The sequence below is a fragment of the Ictidomys tridecemlineatus genome, chromosome 11 (genome assembly GCF_052094955.1).
Source record: "Ictidomys tridecemlineatus isolate mIctTri1 chromosome 11, mIctTri1.hap1, whole genome shotgun sequence".
NCBI classification, from domain to species: Eukaryota; Metazoa; Chordata; class Mammalia; order Rodentia; family Sciuridae; genus Ictidomys; species Ictidomys tridecemlineatus.
In genome coordinates this window covers 121,631,982-121,651,314 of record NC_135487.1, presented here as the reverse complement: position 1 = coordinate 121,651,314, position 19,333 = coordinate 121,631,982, and the positions used below count along the sequence as shown (strand labels likewise).

Sequence of the window (19,333 nt, the reverse complement as noted above, 5' to 3'; positions counted from 1 at the left end):
ACCCAATTTGATTCTGCAGTTTATTATTTTCATTGTTGTTTTTTTTTGTTTGTTCTTAGCTTCCTGGAAGGACTTGCTTGAAATGAATTCTAGGAAAGTGACTTAGCCTTAATTTGCTTAGACAGTTGAGAAGAGGCAACCCAGGAAAACAGGAATATCTAGAGAGACCAGGTGCAGGTGACAGCATGTGTAAGAAATTTTCCTATGCTCATATACTCTCTCATTAAGTGAGGAAGTCCATGGAACAGGGTAGAGGAGTGTGTGGCTGTGGAGTTGCTAATCAAGACCTCTGGAGACCAAGCAGGAAGCAGGTCTTATTTTATTGTGCAGTTACCATGTGTATGTACTTAATCAGTAGCTAAGCAGATTACAGTTTGCCACCAATGCAATTTCTGCTACTGTCCTAGCAGCAACCAATCGAGGAGTGGGCCATGGAGCAAGCACAGAGACTGCAACACGTAGCCTCATGCCCAGGGCTGTGCCCAGAGAGTAAGTGGTTTGCCGCTCACATGCCTAGCCTGGAAGGGTTGCCTGCCACTCAGACGCCCTTAAGATATGCGATGTATGCAGTATTCCATGCACTTGTCCCCACACCCAAAGATTTCATTCTGAAAAATTCATTCCTGTATTCATTTGTCCTTCCTTCATTCAACATATAATAGATTTTACTCTTTGAACAGCAAATATATTAACTTACAATAGTTCCAAAACAAAAGTTGGCTTCTTTAGATTACAAATGCAGTGTGCAGATGTTATTTAAAGCTGATCATAACTTAAGGAACATATACAGGAAGTAGCCCAGATGCAGATAAAACCCTCCATTTACAGCAAAGTTTCATCTACAAAGCTCCCTACATGAATATATTTTATTTTACTTAAAAGCGCCAAATTGGGTTTGGCTGTTCATTTCAAAGTAGAAGGTAAAGAAAAATATTTCCAACAGACAAACAGCTGTCACTGCAGGTGAGTATTCTACATCAGGCACCAGCATCTCAATTTGGAACAGAGAGAAACAGCAAATTTTCTTTTTGAAATCCTGCTGACACTTGTAAAATGTTAATATTTCACCACTAGGTGGCGCAGAGAGCTAAACCGTTAACCAAGGCTGTAAGACTGTAGATAATTGAGGCTTTCTTAGGAATAAACAAAAACATTGATTTTTGAATTTTGTGTACATGTATGACAACATAACATGACAGTAGCATACACCTCTGTGCCATTTTCTTGAAGCAGTTGTGACAGAGGCTCACTTCAGTTGCATGTCATATCCTATGTGCCTTTGTCCCTAGACTTTTCCTGCAATGTGATTGGGACACCTGAGAGAAGCTACTTAGCATTGTCAATGCTCAGATCTGCAAGTGTCAGTGTGTAACACCCCATGGTCAATCCTTGACAATTAATGAATGGGAGGTCATGAATATGTACTTTTCTTATTTTTCAGGTAGATAATTCAGAGACAAAATCAGTATAAAGAATCAGAAGCCTCCAGCAAGATCAGATCCCATTTTTTTTTTTTTTGGTAGCAGTGAGAAGCCTGATAACATCATGAAATGGCCTTCCCTCCTTTCCTGTTTTACCCTTCCTAGTGTCCCACTCGTGGTCTCTGTTATCATGTCCCCAAATAAAGTTTTATTTTTAAAGCTCCCAATGCCAATATAGACTACTTTGGTTTTCTCTTCTTTTCTCTTTTAGGATCTCCACTGTGAAAAAAAAAAAAAACAAGCATGATCCACTACTCTTATGAAGAATATTTTCAGCACTTAGAAGTTTCCATCATGGTTTCTCTTTCCAGTTAGTAACCTCTTAAAGGCAACCAATACTCTGATCTCTACCAATCTAGAGTAGTTTTGATTCAATTTTTTGAAACTCACATTCTGAAATCTTAATGGTAAGTACTATGATATGCCTGTCATTTTTTGCTGAACATTATTTCTGTTTCAGTTATCCATGTTTTTCCACGGCAGTAGTTCAACCTTTTCATTGCTGTGTACTATTTTGTCACATGATTGTAGAATATTTTTTCCATTCTTCTGTAAATAGATATTTGAATTTTTGCCAGATTTTAGCTATTTTGAACCATATCGCTTTTAGAATTTTTGTACACACACAAACACTCTCACACACACACACACACACGTATATATATCCCTCTTTTTGATGGTACTGGAGATTTAATTCAGTAGAACTCTATATCTGAGCCACATCTTCTTTTATTTTTAAATTTTATTTTTAGATAGAGTCTTGCTAAGTTGCATAGGGTGACCAGAAACTTGTGATCCTCCTGCCTCAGCTATCCAAATAGCTGGGATTACTGGCTTGTGTGTGTCTTTATGAACATAAGCACTTGTTTCTCTTGAGAATACACATAGAAATGAGATTTCTGAATCAGAGATGATGTGTTTTATTTTTTAATTTTGCTATTTTACATTTTATTTTTTCTTATTAACACATACTAACTGCACATATTAAAGGTGTTTGGTGTGACATATCTACACATGCATATAACATGCCAGGATCCAGTCTCATTTTTCTTTATCCACTGCCCCCTCCCTTCACAACTGCTATTGATTACTATTCTATCTTCAGGTTTAACATTTTTAGCTTTTACATATGAGAGGAAATATACACTACTTGTCTTTCAGTTTCTGTGCTTCTTTCACTTAATATAATGTCCTCCAGAACCATACATTTTGCTGCAAATAGGACTTTCTTTATGTTCTACTAATAGTCCATTGTGTATATATAGATTATAAATTCTTCCATCTGTTGATAACTGGGCCTATTTTGTATTTTAGCTCTTATGGAAAACATTGAACAAACATGACTGCCTTGCTTTCTGATTTGCATGATGATTTGCTTTCTTTTGAGAAACTTTCTTTTGTGATGCTTACAGCTTTCTTCTCTATGTTCAAGATTGCTTTGACTTTGTGGGGTTTTTTGTGCTTGCACGTGAATTTTAGGACCTCTTTTCCTAGCTCTGGGAAGATTGTCCATTTATATTTTGATGGGGATTACTTTGAATCCATAGGTTAGTTTGAACAGTATGTACATTTTAACAACATCAATTCTTCTACTCCATGATCATAAATGGTCTTTCTTTTTTTTTCCTTTAATTTCAAAGCTACTTGCTCTCTGGGTTACATGTTGCCACCCGGCCTTGAAAGCCTGAATCTTGGACTTTCTGATTGGCTTGGTCTCCAAGCAGTTGGGATTGTGGTGTTGTAGCCACCTTAGTGATCATGGGGAAATGTTGGCAAAGATAAAAAAAAAAAAGCAATACCCTGTAGCTACTAGGCCACAGGGCAGGAAAAACTCTAGTAAATTTTTGGTCCAGTTCTAAGATGGAATGTAGCCATAGCAGCCTAGATCATAGGGACTGGAGAAAGTAAAATGTATTTCTGTCCCACCTGAAGTGGCTCAGAGACCGACCTCTCTTTATGAAAAAAAAAAGTATGCTGGAGACCCTCCATGGTCCCACTGTAACAGCTTTTGATTGGACATATTTTCTACAAAACTCATAAACCCCAAACAGTATATCATATCTATACACATATATCTATCTGTGTATCCATTTATCTATTTATAATTTATCATCTATCTATGTCTATGGTCTGGACTCCTATTCACTTCACTTTTTTATATATTTATCCTTGTGTTGATATAACCCTGTTTCAGTTCCTTTAAATTTATAAGAAATCTTAATTATAGTATATCTTTCCTACTTTGTATTTTTTCAGTACATCTTGGGTATTCTTGGTTCATTTCTTACTAATAATTATTTATAGAATTGTCAACTTCCATGGAAATACCTACTAAATTTCTTTTAAATTGCATAGATATCTATTTTAATTTGAGGAGATTTAAATGTCTGTAATATTGACTTTTTTTAAGAAACCTGTGGGGTTTCCATGTGAAATCATTGAAAATTTTTTCCTAAGGCTAAAGGTGTAGAATACATAGAAATATTCCTGGCATTTATGTTTTTTATTCCTGGGAAAACAGTATCTTTAACACCAGGCCTGAAAAAATTCAAGGCACAAAAATCTAGTAAGAATTAGAAAATAAGTGAAACTAAGGGTCAAGAATTTTCTAGAGTACATTTGGAGTCAAGCAAAGCCTTCTCAGAAATATGAATCTATGCAACACCTTGAACAAGTGCACAGGAACTGCTAAGGACCCCTCTGTATTTCATCTTGAAAGTCCAGGAATGTGATAGAAAGCCTGACTAGAAGAGACCTATTTGAGATAAGAACAGAAAATATGTTTCCAGAAAGCAGAAGTGCAGGACAGGCGCAAACTGAAAATTTTCTTTTTCTTTTTTTCCAGTGGTGGTGGTGGTGCTACTTCACAAATTATTTTACTGTGAAACATAAAAACAGATAAAGCATAGAGCAAATATATAGAACTTATAGAACAAATATGCAATCAACACCAATGTAAAAAAGGTTAGTTTCTTGGGATCAAGTCAAGAAACAGGACACTGCGGTGCTGTGATTTTGTGTGGTTTGTCCTGCAAAAGTTTATGTGCTGGAATCTTGGAATCCAATATTGAGAGGTTGGAAATTTTAAAGAGGTGAGTCCCAGTGGAAGGTGATCAGGTCCTGGGGGTCACACCATAGTTTTGATGGTGTATATCCTCAAAGGCTCATGTGTTAAATATTTGGTTCTCAGGGTGCATTTAATGGGAAGTGATGGGACCTTTAGGAGGTAAAGTTCTTGGATCATTGAAAGTTTGCCCTTGAAAGGGATTGTAGGACCTCTGGCTCTTTCTCTCTTCTGTCTTCCTCCTCTTTGCTCCCTGGGTTGAAATGAAAGAAATTTTTCTCTGCCATGTTCTCCCAGTATGATGTGCAGCCATGCCAAAAGACCAAAATAATGGGGACACCTGATTGCGGACTGGAACCTCTAAGACTTTGAGCCAAATAAAACTTTTTCTTTTTTATCCTTGGAAAGTTAATTATCTCAGATATTTCATTAGAGTGATGGGAAACTGGCTAACACAGGACACTACCCTTATTATTTTCAGCTTTCTACTGAGGAGTTAGGAAAGTTCATATCTGAACTCTGAAGCAATCATATGTGGTATTTAGAAGGTAGGTTCAACTTTAATCCTTTATGACATCTAAAAAATTCTAAATTAAAAACCAGTTGAGATCATCTCCTGGGTATGTGTTCTCACTGCCTTTCTCATACCTGATGATTTCAGCAAACTTCTGGTGCTCACAGTGAACAAGGCCATGTATTCAGTGCTAAAGACAATAAAGTATATTTAATAAAGCTCATTCTTTTTTCTCTACCTTTTCTGACACTCTATATTTATGGTTGGTTAATATGTACTTTTCTCTAGAGTTTCAGCCTTTATTATTCTATTCCTTTTAGTACTGGTGTTGAATTTAACCCTTGGTATTGAGTGGATTGAATGCTTATTAAAGAAATAACAAATATACAAAAAAAGTTTGTTTTACTTATTTTTATGTCCTGAGATTCCTAGATCTCTTGACTTTCTTCACTTTGGAAAATAAAAACTATTTGTCAGACTCATTAACTCTACTTTGGAGCTTTTGCCTTTTTTCTATCATGAGATTCATATGTTTTAATAATTCCAGAAAATTCTCAGCCACAATTGCTTTAAATATATCCTCTCCTCATTATGTGTTTTTCCTCCATATAAGATTTCCATTGAAATCTATATAACAAATGAAGTAAAGGACTTCTACAATGAAATCAACAGAATAATAAAGAAAGAAATTTCAGAAGACTTTAGAAGATGGAAAGATATCTCATGGTCTTGAATAGGCAGAATTAATATTGTCAAAATGGCCATACTACAAAAAGTGTTGTACAGTTATTATGCAATTGCAATTAAAATTCCAAAAACACTTCTCATAGAGATAGAAAAAGCAATTGTGAAAGTAACTTGGAAAAATAAGGGACCCAGGATAACGAAAGCCATACTTAGTAAGAAGAATGAAGCAGGAGGCAACACAATACCAGACCTTGAACTATACTACAGAGCTGTAGTAAGAAAAATGGCATGGTATTGGCACCAAAATGTACATGTAGACCAATGGTACAGAATAGAAGACACAAATACAAAATCCCATAAATACAGTTATCTCATACTAGACAAAATCACCAAAAACATAAATTGGAGAAAAGATAGTCTCTTCAACAAATGGTGCTGGGAAAATTAGAAACCCATATGCAGGAAATGAAATTAAATTCCTATATTTCACATTGCAAAAAACTCAATTCAAAAAATTTTAAAATTAGACCAGAGACCCTGGGCCTATTTGAAGAAAAATTAGGCCCAAATGTTCATCATGGCTGATAAGGACTTGGCTTTCTTAATAAGACACTTAAAGTTCAAGCAATAAAATCAAAATCAATTAATGGTATGGATTCAAAACAAAAGGCTTCTTCTCAGACAAGGTAACAATTAATAACGTGAAGGCAGGGTGGCAAGGGAAGAATGGAGAAACTTTGGAGTCTACAGAATGTGAAAATTTCTTTACCACACACACATCAGATAAAGCATTATTCTCTAGGATATATAAAGAACTAGAAAAACTTAACCACAAATAGAAACCAAACCAAAATGAAACAACAAAAACAAGAAAAATGGGCTAAGGAACTGAAAATACACTTTACAGAACAAGATATACAATTGATCAACAATTATATACACTAAAAAGTTCAACATCCTTAGCAATTAGAGAAATGCAAATCAAAACTATTCGAAGATTTAATCTCGCTTCAGTCAGAATGGCAATTATTATTAAGACTACAAGTAACAATAAGTGTTGGTGAGAATGTGGGGGAAAAGGTACACCAATACACTTCTGGTGGGACTGTGAAATGGTTTGGGAAGCAGTATGGAGATTTCTCAAAAAACTTGGAATGAAACCACCATTTGACCCAATTATCCCAGCCCTCATTCTATACCCAGAGGACATAATATCAACATACTAAAGTATCACAGCCAACTCAATGTCTATAGCAGCTCAATTCACAATAGGTAAACTGTGGAACCAATCTAGATGTTCTTCAATAGATGAATGAATAAATAATCTGTGAGATATATATATATATATATATATATATATATATATATATATATGAATATTAGCCTTAATACCAAATTATGGCATTTGCAGGTAAATGGATGAAGTTGGAGAATATCATGCTATGCCAAATAAGCCACTCTCCCCAGAAAACAAAGGCTATATATTTTCTCTAACATATGGATGCTGATTTATAAAGGCAGGATGGCAAGGGAACAATGGAGAAACTTTGGATGGGCCAGAAGGATGTGAGAGCAGGAGAGGTAGTATGAGGGTGGGAATGAGACACACATAATTAACCTATGTAGATGTATGATTGCACAAATAGGGTGACTCTCCATCATATAAAACCAGAGAAATAAAATTTTGTTCTCCATTTGTGTATGATGAGTCAGAATGCATTCTGCTTTCATGTCTAACTAATTATAATTTTTTTTAAATTTCCGTAGGAACATATTGGAATAATATATCTCTATATATCTATATCTATAATATATCTATATCTATCTGTCTATCTATCTATCTATCTATCTATCTATATCTATATCTATATATATCTATATATCTATATCTACATCTATATCTACATCTATATCTACATCTATATCTATATCTATATATATATACACACACACAATTGATCAACAGTAATATAAAAAATTCAACATCCCTAGCAATTAGAAAAATGCAAATCCAAAATACTCTAAGATTTCATTTCATCCCAGTTAGAATGGCAATTATCAAGACTACAAGGAACAATAAGTGTTGATGAAGATATGGGTAAAAAGGTACACTAATACACTGTGAAGTGGTGCAAATTATATATATATAATTTTTTACTGGAATTTAAGTCAGAGTCATTCAATCACTGAGCCACATTTTAGTTTTATTTCTTTTGACACAGTATCTCACTGTTGCATACATTGGCCTAACATTCAAACCTGCTTCCTCAGTCTCCTGAGTCTCTGAAATTAATGATGGGAACCACCTCAGCAAGCTAGGCTTTCTATTTTTGAATGTTTTTTTTCAGTTTCAATAGCTTTTATCTCTGCATTGCCTTAGAAGAAACTTTTCAGGTCTTCGGTTTTGAAAATATTAAAAATTCTTTTACTTTCTCTTGTTTAACCCAATTTTTGAATATTTATATAATCATAGCAATAATGTTATTTTAGAGGTTAAATTTGCTTTAACAATGTGCCCAATATTTTATTTTATTTTTTAATTATTTCTCTTTTGTTTCTTGTATGTTTTCATAACTCTCAGCAATTCAAATATAATTTACTTTCTGTGTGATTTTACGGCGGGGAAGCAAACTATTTGGTTTGTCTGACAACTTCCATTCATGATGGAATATTTCTATCTCTGTCCTCTAGTTTTAGACTATAGCTAATGCTAAGTGTCAAGGCAATGAGAGTGACTTAGGAACAAAGCACCAAGCCACTCCACCAATGGAACTACCTGTCAATCAGCCGGGTCTCCTGGCCAATCCTGGATCTCAGCCAACTCTCCCCCACCAACCCCAGTAGGATGAGGGACTCTAAAACCCCCTCTTCTGTTCCAAGCCCTCCCTTCCTGCCCTAAGCCCATAAAAATTCCAGTCTGGTCAAGCCCCCACGTGGATTCTGCTCAGATTCTCTTCTGCCTGGCCTTACATCCGGTGCTGAAACCTAGGAGGGCTATTCTCATAAGGGATTGACGTCCATTCAAATGAACTAGGAAATTCCTAAATTGCCTCTTTCCTTCTCCCTTCATCTGGGCAGACAGGAATGGGGTAAGTTCCCATTTCCCCTGACTTACCAGCCCCTTTCCTTTCACAGGGTCTCTCCATAAGGCATGTGCATGCCATAGACCCCGCCCATTGCATTTAAGACTCTGGGAACTGTGGAGACATCCCAGTCCTTCTGGGAGCCACTCCAATCCTTTTGGGCCCCTCGTGGGTTGCAGGGATCTTTCAACCCCCACCTGGCACTTATCCTTTCCTCAGGTGAGAGTGAACACAATTTGGAACACTGTTTTCTGTTCCCATTCACCTCTGAGGGGGCCAGAAAGTCATGGGAAACACAACTCCTCTTTAGACATCAAAACTCCTCTGGGCTCTTTATACTAAAATTTTGCCAACGCACTCAAGATCTATGCCGTAAATGCTTGGTTTTTTATTCAACTGTGGCCTGGCCCCAATACGAACTGGGCAATGGGTCAAAATGGCCCCCACAAAGAACTTTTGACTTCCAAGTCCTCAGTCCTCACTAATTTATATAATTTCTGTCACAAGAATTTCTTTTTTATAATTGTTGGTCCATTGTGTAGCTTCATATATTTATAAATCTATGTTAATCTATATATCTATATAATTATATCTATGGTTCACTTCCTGGATGCATAGGTCTTTTAATTCTATCCGAGACAGGGGTCTTACGTGAAATATCTGGGGGTTGGTGCAGAGAGGGCATTGGGCAGAATGGAGGGCCTGGTTTCACAATGGAGTTTGGACCAGGGCCTGGCGATGCTCTGTCACCCTCAAAGAGAGGAGTGGGCACATAGGGGGAACCTGATCCCAGGTTTTGGCAACAATGAAAGTGAGAAACTGGAGCCTAGCGAGTGAGAAATGAAAGACGGAGACCAAGAAGAGACACACAGGAGAGTTCATTTGTCAGAGCTGACAAATAAAGGTCATCTCTCCTTAGACTAAAAAAGGAAACACAGACTTGGGGTTCAAGACTTTTATGGGGGAGGCTCAGGGATTAGAGCCGTATGGGTTCTAATGGACAGTTAAGGATGGGGTTGGTGTGAGGGAGTGGTGAGCTTTTCCTGGAAAGGCCCTTGGGTGGGAAAATGGCAGATTTCCCTTAAAATGGCTGCCCAGATGCTAAGCAATGACCTTACAAAGGGTATGACAGACAGGGGGTTTCTCAGGAGGGAAGCTGAGATTTGTGTTGATGAGGTGGGAACAGTCAGGTGGCAAAGTGAGATTGTGTGGGAGGGGAGTTCATGTCTGGGTCTGAGGAAAGCTGTGTGTGGGGGGAAGGAGAAAATCAGGAGATGTGGTGGCATGGAGGGGAGCAACAATGAGGCATTTTAGGAGGAACATAAGCATGCTTGTTCCCTAAGCAACGGTGATTCAAGAAGAGGAGTCTGAGTAGGGCTTGTACAAAGGGAAGAATCTGGATGCCCCTGGGATAGGGGAAAGACCTGCCTGGCTGAGTTCCATTTGGCATGTGTCCTAATCACCTGGATTTTCCTCATCTTTTTCCTGTGACCAGGGGGCACCTCACTCTCAGTGATCTGTATAACATCTCCTCTGTCACAGGTGTTCTCTTTCATTCTGGTCCTGGTCACTTCCCACCTACTTTGTCTCTTGACTTTCTCCTACAGTGTTTCTCTCTCTCAGCTCCCCCAGATCTCAGCCTCCCCCAGGCAGCTCCCAATGGTCTCTATCCTTTCCTCTCTCCTCCTCAGACCTTGTCTTTCCCCCTCCACAGCTGAGAGCTCACTCAGGGGTGCAGTGGACTGGGGAGCTGCAGATCCTCAGTGGGACTCTGACCCAAGCTCCAGCTGCTACCTGCGTCCTCACCAGGAGCCACTCTGCCAGGGGACAGTCAGAGGAAAGAAACTTTGAATTCTTGTTCCACTCCCTTTATGCCTCCCTTGTTATGGTTTAGGTATGAGGTGTCCCCCAAATGCTCATGTGTGAGGCAGTGCAAGAAGGGTTGGAGGTGAAATGACTGGGTCACGAGAGCCTTAACCCAATAAGTGCATAAATCCCCAGACAGGGACTAACTGAGTGTAACTGTGGGCTGGTAGGTGTGGCTGGGGAGGTGGATTCCTGGAGGCATAACTTTGGGGTATATATTTTGGCCTTGATGAGTGGAGCTCTCTCTCTCTCTCTCTGCTTCTTGGTGCCCATGTCCAGAGCTGCTTTCCTCTGCCATCCTCTTTTGCCATGATGTCCTGCCTCACCTTGGGCCCTGAGGAGTGAAGTTGACCATCTATGGACTAAGAGCTCAGAAACTGAGACCTGAAATAAACTTTTTTTTCTTAAAATTGTTCTTGTCAGGTTCTTTGGTCGCAGAAGCAAAAACGCTCATGAAAACACCCCTCTTCCTCCTTCTCCTGCATCTGTTATATCCTTTGTTTCTCTTATCTGCTCACAACATTTTGGTCACAGAACCTCATTCCTTATTTAGCTAATTTTCTTCCCTCTCTTTCTTACCCCAAACCAAGTGTCCTCTCCTTGCTTTCTTTACCCCACACTCAAGAGCAGCAGTCATATATTTTCTGCGATCCAGGGAAAAACAAAAACATGGAGCCTTGTCCTAGTCATTCCTGCTGCAATCACAGCATGCCATAGACTGAGCAGTTTATAACCACCAGGAAATTATTTTTATAGAGTCTGGACAGTTCAAGATCAAGATAGATTTTGATTGTAGTGGGACCTGCATTTAGGTTCATGAAAGACACCTTCAGAGTATTTCTTCTCATGGTGGAAATGCTATGGGGCCTCCCTGGGGTCCCTTGTATTAGGCACTAATCTGATTGCTGAGGTTGAAACTGCATGACCTAATCACTTCCCAAAGCCTCCGCCCTCCTAATATTATCATAGGGGTGGTTAGGTTTCCAATGTATGAACTTGGGGAAGACACAAATATTCAGATCATAGCAGGTCTGTGCTCAAATTGCTCTTCAAGAGAGTTCTCTTAAAGTTACTAAACAAATTTATTATGAAACTCAAGGTGCTAATAATGGAAATTTAAGTGCATTACTGAAGTGGCTGCCTGCTAACAGAGCCAGCCCTGGATACAGGATCCCAGACTCAGTAGGTGATACTGTTTCAGAGGACAATCATAGGGAATTTTGAAAAGGGAAATAAAGTAACCAGTGATGTCAGAGATATGAATGAGGTGTAGTGGGGCATGGGGTAGGCAAGAGAACACATGGGGGATAATTCAAAATTATTACAATAAGAGAAAATGCTTAAGATTCTGGGTTCCACACCCAGCAAAAAAAGAAGTGCCCCTTGTGGTAAGGGACTTTTCAGAGACACACAAGACTTGTTCCATAGCAGTTGAACTAGGGGAAGATGAACAGGGTGGATGTTTGTAACAATGAGAGAAGTTGGAACACTGGGCACAGAGTCAGAATAGCTGGGGAAATGGGAAACTGAGTAGGTGCTCAGGGTTTTGGGAGGGAGCAGATTGTCTTTGTTTCAGGCAGAAAAGTTTTATGTTTTGGTTGAATAAGGAAGTCAGAAGAGAGGTCTGTGGGGTAGGTTTATTTAGAACAGAAATCAAAGGACGACTTCTCTGAGAGAAAGAAGTAGCATCTGCAAGGGCCATGCTGTTCCTGCTACTCCCCTTCCTATCTGCTCTCTTCCTAGGAGGCGACAGTGGTAAGAACTGGGGCAACTGACAAGGTGTGTGTGTGTGTGTGTGTGTGTGTGTGTGTGTGTGTGTGTGTGTGTGTGTGGTGATGGCAGTTTCCCCTGCACACACCTGGAGAGAACGAGGGCCAAGCTGGCCCCATTCTGCATGTCCTTACTCAAGCCCTCTGTGCTCTCATGGAGGATGTTGGTAGAGCATGGGACCCTGGGGGACAGTAGATGTCAGCTAAGGTAACAGTGGCTCTCCACTTTTCCAGATTCTGAGTCTTCCTACTGGGGCACCTACTTTCCCAAATCTATCCCTCCCAGTGTTTTATTTCAGCCTATTCTATCTATTCTTTTGCCACAGGGTTTGAGGATCCTGTTTCCTTCCATCTCCTCCAGACATCAACCTATAACAACCATTCCTGGGTACATCAGGGCTCAGGCTGGTTCGGGGAGCTGCAGACTCACAGCTGGAACAGGAGCTCTGGTACCATCATTTTCCTGTATCCCTGGTCCAGGGGCAACATCAGTAACAAGGAGTTGATGGATCTGGAAAGGTTGGTCCAGTTATACTTCATGAACCATCAGGACTTTTATATTTCTCAATTGATGTTTAAAGGTGAGTTCCCGTCCCTTGTTGGGGAGAATAAAGGGCTGAGAGTGGGGCATCTCAGGGAACTTTTATTCCTCAGGGAAACAGCCTATTCTTCTCTGAATCTTACTCTGCTCTCTTCAGCATAAAATTGCAATCACACCCTGGGCATGTGCGATGAACACAACCAGATTTTCAAAAGCTTCAGTTTTTGCTACTTATGAACTGCTCTCTCTATTGCCTGCAGGGCTATGTTTTATTATCTGCCCTTAGAGGAATGCTGTGGCCACCCTTTTCTTCAATTTTCAATTAGGTACCTTCTGCTACCCCACTCTTTGGTTGACTCCTTAAAGTGTGATTTTCTCTCCCATTTAATCTCTTCAATCTTCTAAACTGTCTAAACTGTCATAGAAACCATTAAGTCATTCTCCCCACACCATCACTATCACCTTTGAACAATCCCCTCCCTTCCTCATATTATCATCTCTTCCTCCAATTGCAGCTCCTACCAGTTCCCTTTTCTGTGAAACTCTGACCAAACCACACTGGGGTCCATTCCCTTAAACTCCCCATACTCCCTTCTGCTTCTATTGCTTTATCTCATTTATTTTTGTCCTTTTTCTTCTGTTTCTCCTCTAATTCATTACTCTTCTTCCTCAGGTCCTTTTGATCTACAGGTGGCAGCAGACTGTGAACGGCACTCTGGGAAGGGCTTCCTAGGCTTTGTGCGGGTAGCTATACAAGGACATGACTTCATAAGCTTCCAGAATGAAACATGGTCACCATATCCCATGGGGGGAAGAAAGGCCCAGAAAGCCTGCAATCTACTCAATCTGAACCAAGCCTACACAAATAGGAAACATTGGCTCCTCAGTTATGCCTGCCCACGTTTAATCTCGGATCTTCTAGATGGAGGGAAAGCTCATCTCCAGCGACAAGGCCAGTCTTCTATCCAGTCTCGAAGAATTTTCATATTTTAAAATGAAATTCAGGATAAAAAGTGACTGATGAGTGAAAATACAGAACTAGGAATTATATGTATTTGTAGGCTTATGTGGAATTCTAAAGTTCTCAGTCTATGTTAGTGTCTAAATGTCTTTTCTGGTGTTTGCAGTGAAGCCCGAGGCCTGGCTGTCCAGTGGCCCCAGTCCTGGGCCTGGCCATCTGCTGCTGGTGTGCCATGTGTCTGGATTCTACCCAAAGCCCATGTGGGTGATGTGGATGCGAGGGGAACAGGAGCAGCTGGGCACTCAGAGAGGTGACATCCTGCCCAATGGTGATGGGACGTGGCATCTCCAAGCAACCCTGGATGTGGCAGCTGAGGAGGCGGCTGGCCTGGCCTGCAGGGTGAAGCACAGCAGCCTAGGAGGGCAGGACCTCGTCCTCTACTGGGGGGGTAAGAGCTGGACCCAGGCTGGAGATGGGATAAAGGGAACTTCTAGCAGAGCATGAGAACCAGGTAAAAAATTGGGATTTACAAATTCCAGACCTAAAAAGAAGAAAAATATGTAATTCAAAGAATGGATAAATTTAAAATGAGGGATCTATAGATGCAGATTGAAACATCATCCTGGTGTCCACTTGAATCTGCAGCACCTCAGAGTGCCCTGGGCTTGATCCTCTTTGCCGTGATAGTGGCCCTGGCTCTTCTCACAGGTCTTGGATTTTCATTTAGGAAACGCTGGTGAGTTCTTTGTATCCATCTTTCCTGTTCATCCCTCCTCCCCAATGGTCTTCCCTTTTTTTTTAAGACTTTTTCTTCACTTTTCCTTCTCCCTTTAGCCCCATTCCCACTTTCTGCTCAATTCTCACCTCCACCTTATAAAAGTCTGTTCTTTTTTTGTTCATGTAGGACACACTGTGAAGCTCCCTAGAGTGTTTGCTCTCTCTGAAGTGAGGACCCAGCTACCCAGGTGCCCAGTCTACACATGAACACCACAGGGTGATGACATCACCTCAACTCCCCTTGTTAAAACCTTGCAATTCATTTCTGCTCCATGATCATTTACTAATATGTGCTCAATGTAATCTTGCAGGATTTGTTGTTCTGACATGGTTTCTGAGGGTTTAACTCTGAATGGAACAGGATGTTAGCAGTGTCAGCCTGGTTAAATGTAATGGATCATCAGATGCATTTCAGCTGTCACATCCTCCAGGGGTACTTCCTTGATCCACAGTAGGGAGCCATCTCTCTTCCATCTGAGCATATCCACATTTCAGCTGTGCCCCTCACTTCCTAGCATCTGTGGCAGGTGTGTAGTTTTGTTTCTTCTTTTAAGCTTTTAAAAGTTTGAGAGCAAAGCACATGCTTTATGAATATCTGCATCTTTGGTGAAGTGTCTGGCCTGAATGCAACATATTTTCAATAAAACCTGTGTTGAATTATGTAAGGTTTGTAGTTTTTGTTGTTGTTTGTTTGTTTTGTTTTTTAAATTCTATTTTTATACCTTTGGTATAGTTGAGATATTTGATGCTCTTCTTGTTCAAAGTCTTGCTTTGCCAGGAGACTTCATGCATTCCTGGTTTTATTTATTTATTTCTTCTGAGTCTCTGAGGAGAAACACAGTTTTGCCACTTAACAATTCTGTTATTCAATTTGGGGAAATATTAGCATAAAACCATTGTTTCAAGTGCTCTAAACAAAAAGAACAGGGAAAGATGAAGGTCCTCCATATTCAATGTGGTTTATGGTCAAATAGCAGATTCATTACATTGGAGTGTGGTAGAAATGTAGACTCTGTGGCCTGGTCTCAGACTTACTGAATTCCAGTTTTCATTTCAACAAAATCATCAGAAGACTCACAGATACGTGAAAGATTGAGAGGGACAGCATGGTGGTGATACCTGAAATATGTCCCAAGGGCATCTCTGAAGAGGGAATAAAAAATGAGTAGTGAAAGTGCTGCTCTTCAAGATTAAAGTAGGTCTAGACAAGTAATGTGAATAGTGAACACTGAGCCATGTTCCTAGGGTAAATAGCTGGTTAGGTACCTTTGAGTTTGTGGCACAATATTTTTGTTACCTGATGAATACATAATCTTGGCTTTGTGTATTTTTTTTAAAAATCATATTTAATATATATTTACAAGTAATTCATTGTATGCCATATTTCTTTAAACAGAAACATTATCAGAGAAGTATTTAACAGTTTCCCGACCCTGACTGATGTGATCACAAATTTCCTAGCCTTTCAACCTTCCTACATTGCTGTCTACCATATGTAAAAAAAAAAAAAAAAAAACTTGATCATCTCACAAAAACACAAATATGGTTGTTTGTCTTTTGTCATAGCTTTATCATAGTATTATAGTAGTCACTTTATAAATTATGTCACCTACCAATCATGAAATTTTATCTTTCTTTTTCCAGCGCATTGCATTGCTTATTAACACTGAACTCTCAGAAACAGCAGTATAACTATAATAAAGCTGATCTAAAATACCTTCTTCCTGTGTAATACATATCACAGCCTTCTTCAGTTTATGAACACTAGATAGCATGTTAGAGATGTGTTTGGGGTCATTTTAATTGACAATATCAGTGACAAAGAGCACAAAAATTTGAAAAACATTGCACTCCCTAGGCCACACAAAGGATGCTTGTCCTGCAGTGAGAAGGGAAACCTGAAGACAGAGCTTCACTTTTTTGACTATCATAGGGATTGTGTTCTTCATTTGACTCCCATTTTGTACCATTCTGCACATATCTATGAATGACTTTAAAAGCACTGTCAGTACTTAATGTGGGGTTATAAAAGTTTCCACAGGTCGACAAATTAGAAATCCTGACTAATGGGGATTGACTAATGAACCCAACTGACAGTGAGAGGTACGTCATCTATGACCAGACTTCAGTTACTTTAAAATCCACAAGCTGATGTAACAAACAGTTCTTAGGCACATACTATATACTTACTGTTCAGCAGGTGCATATTGAGTATAAAGTATTGGATGGATAAAAGATCATCACTGTGTTCTCAGCTTGAAAATTTTGCCTACCCAATTTGATTCTGCAGTTTAGTATTTTCATTGTTTTTTTTCCTTCTTCTTATCTTTCTGGAAAGACTTATTTGAAATGAATTTGGGGAAAGGGACTTAGCTTTATTTTGCTTAGGCACCTGAAAAGAGGGAACTCAGGAAAAGGGGAACATCTAGACAGACCAGGTGCAGGTGACACAGCACCTGTAAGAAATGGTCCCATGAATTTTGTCCTGAAAATTCATCCCTGCATTCTCTTGTTCTTTCTTCATTCATCACACATCTAGTTTTTACTATTTGTATGGAAACATAATCACTGAGAATAGTTTCAAAATGAAATTATGCTTGATTAGATTATAAATGCAGTGTGCAGATCTTATTTAAAGCTGACCATAACTTGGGGAAAATATAGGGGAAATTTCCCAGATTCAGATAAAATCCTCCATGTACAGTAAAGTTTCATCTACAAAGCTCCCTACACCAATATATTTTACATAAAAGCACCAAATTGGGTTTGGCTGTTCATCTTAAAGTAGTGGGTAAAGAAAAATATTTCCAACAAACAGCTGTCACTGCAGGTGAGCATTCTACATCAGGCACCAGCATCTCGATTTGGAACAGAGAGAAACAGCAAATTTTCTTTTAAAATCCTGCTGACACTTGTAAAATGTTTATATTTCACCACTAGGTGGCATGAAGAGCTAAACAGTTAACCAAGGCTATAAGACTGTAGATTATTGAGGTTTTCTTAGGAATAAACAAAAAGATGGATTTTTGAATTTTATGTACATGTGTGACAACATAACATTACAGCAAAAGACACCTCTGTACAATTCTACTAAAGCAATTGTGGCAGAGGCTCACTTCAGTTGCATGTCATATCCTCTGTGCCTTTGCCCTAGACTTTTCCTGCAATGTGATTGGGACACCTGAGAGGAGCTACTTAGAATTTCTCAATGCTCAGAACTGCAAGTGTCAAGGTATAACACCCCGTGGATAATTCTTGACAATTAATGGATGGAAGGTCATGAATATGTACTTTTCTTATTTCTCAGGTAAATAATTCAGAGATAAAATCAGTATAAAGAATCAGAAGCCCCCAGTAAGATCAGATCCCAGTATTTTGTACCAGTGAGAAGCCTGATAACATCATGAATTGGCTTTCCCTCCTTTCCTGTTTTATCCTTCCTAGTGTCCCACTGATGGTCCTTGTTATCTTGTCCCCAAATAAAGTTTTCTCTTTAAAACTCCCAAAGCCAATATAGACTATTTTTGTTTTCTCTTCTGTTTTAGGATTTCCACTATGAAAAAAAAAAAAAAAACAAGCATGATCCACTACTCTTATAAAGAATATTTTCAGCACTTAGAAGTTTCCCTCATGGCTTCTCTTTCCAGTTAAAGGCAACCAATATTCTGATCTCTAACAACCTACACTATTTTTTTTATTTAATTTTTTGAAACTTACTTTCTGAAATCTTAATGGTAAGTACTCTGATATACCTGCCTTTTGTGCTGAACATTATTTCTGTGGCATCTATCCATGTTGTTCTTGGTTTTGTGTATTTTGTTTAAAAATCGTATTTAATATATATTTACAAGTAATTCATCATGTGCTGAGAGCCACAGCCAAGTCGGAATGGCCCCTGGCATTTTGCCAACAGTATTGGTTGAGAGGCGAGCTATTACTGTCCACCTCAGCCTGCTACTTTGGAGTTCTCGGGGTGGGGGGGGGAGTACGGGAGGAGGGATTCCGGTTGGTGGTTCCTGGAGGAGCTGTGTGGCATTCAGCAGATTTCCCAGGAGCGTATGTGGAGTGTGCTGGTAGAGTACAGAAATAAAGTTTGTTCCTGCTTCAGTGGTTCATGATTTGTGCCCAGCCAGACTTTGGCATTTGGTGGCCCGTATGGGGAATGCCTGAAGCTTGGAGGTAAGTGAAATTGCTCGCTCCTGAAGGAAGGCGAGAGAATGGGTGACCATTTCAAAAAACAATGTGTTCTTGTTTAGATTTGTTTTGTTTTTGTTTCAAGCTGCCTATCCATAGAACTTTCTCAGGCAAATTGGGAAAAATGGTTGGCTCAAGGTTTGAAGTTGTTCACCCCTGAGGAAGAGATAGAAATAGACCACAAATGCACATGTCAAGAAAATAGGAAAATTGATACAACGATATTTTGTTCCGTTTTTGTTTCATTCTGTTTCGGTTTTGTTGTGTTATCTTGTTGGGTTGCGTTATCTTTATAGTAGATTAGAAATTAGTAAAAAACAAACTGAAAGAGTGTTAAGTAAATTGTTAGAGGTCCAGACTATGGTAGAAAACATGTTAGATCAAGCAAAAGAGAAG

At 39.2% G+C, this 19,333-nt stretch overlaps 1 protein-coding gene across 1 annotated transcript; it reads left to right on the top strand.

Annotated features, from left to right (window-relative positions):
* The first annotated feature begins 12,277 nt into the window (after positions 1 to 12,277).
* LOC101964256 (T-cell surface glycoprotein CD1a) lies at positions 12,278 to 14,706 on the top strand. The gene is made up of 5 exons (XM_078024949.1): positions 12,278 to 12,450; positions 12,791 to 13,045; positions 13,679 to 13,957; positions 14,133 to 14,414; positions 14,612 to 14,706. The coding sequence occupies exons 1-5, from the start codon at positions 12,396 to 12,398 to the stop codon at positions 14,704 to 14,706; spliced, it is 966 nt and encodes a 321-aa protein (XP_077881075.1). The 5' UTR covers positions 12,278 to 12,395.
* The last annotated feature ends 4,627 nt before the right edge of the window (positions 14,707 to 19,333 follow it).

Bases quoted from the DNA above. Each gene is read 5' to 3' on its own strand.
- LOC101964256 (XM_078024949.1), top strand. From the start codon at position 12,396: ATGCTGTTCCTGCTACTCCCCTTCCTATCTGCTCTCTTCCTAGGAGGC. The intron at 12,451-12,790 runs GTAAGAACTGGG...CTTTTGCCACAG, and splicing joins CTTCCTAGGAGGCGACAGTG to GGTTTGAGGATCCTGTTTCC. The intron at 14,415-14,611 runs GTAAGAGCTGGA...TTGAATCTGCAG, and splicing joins CCTCGTCCTCTACTGGGGGG to CACCTCAGAGTGCCCTGGGC.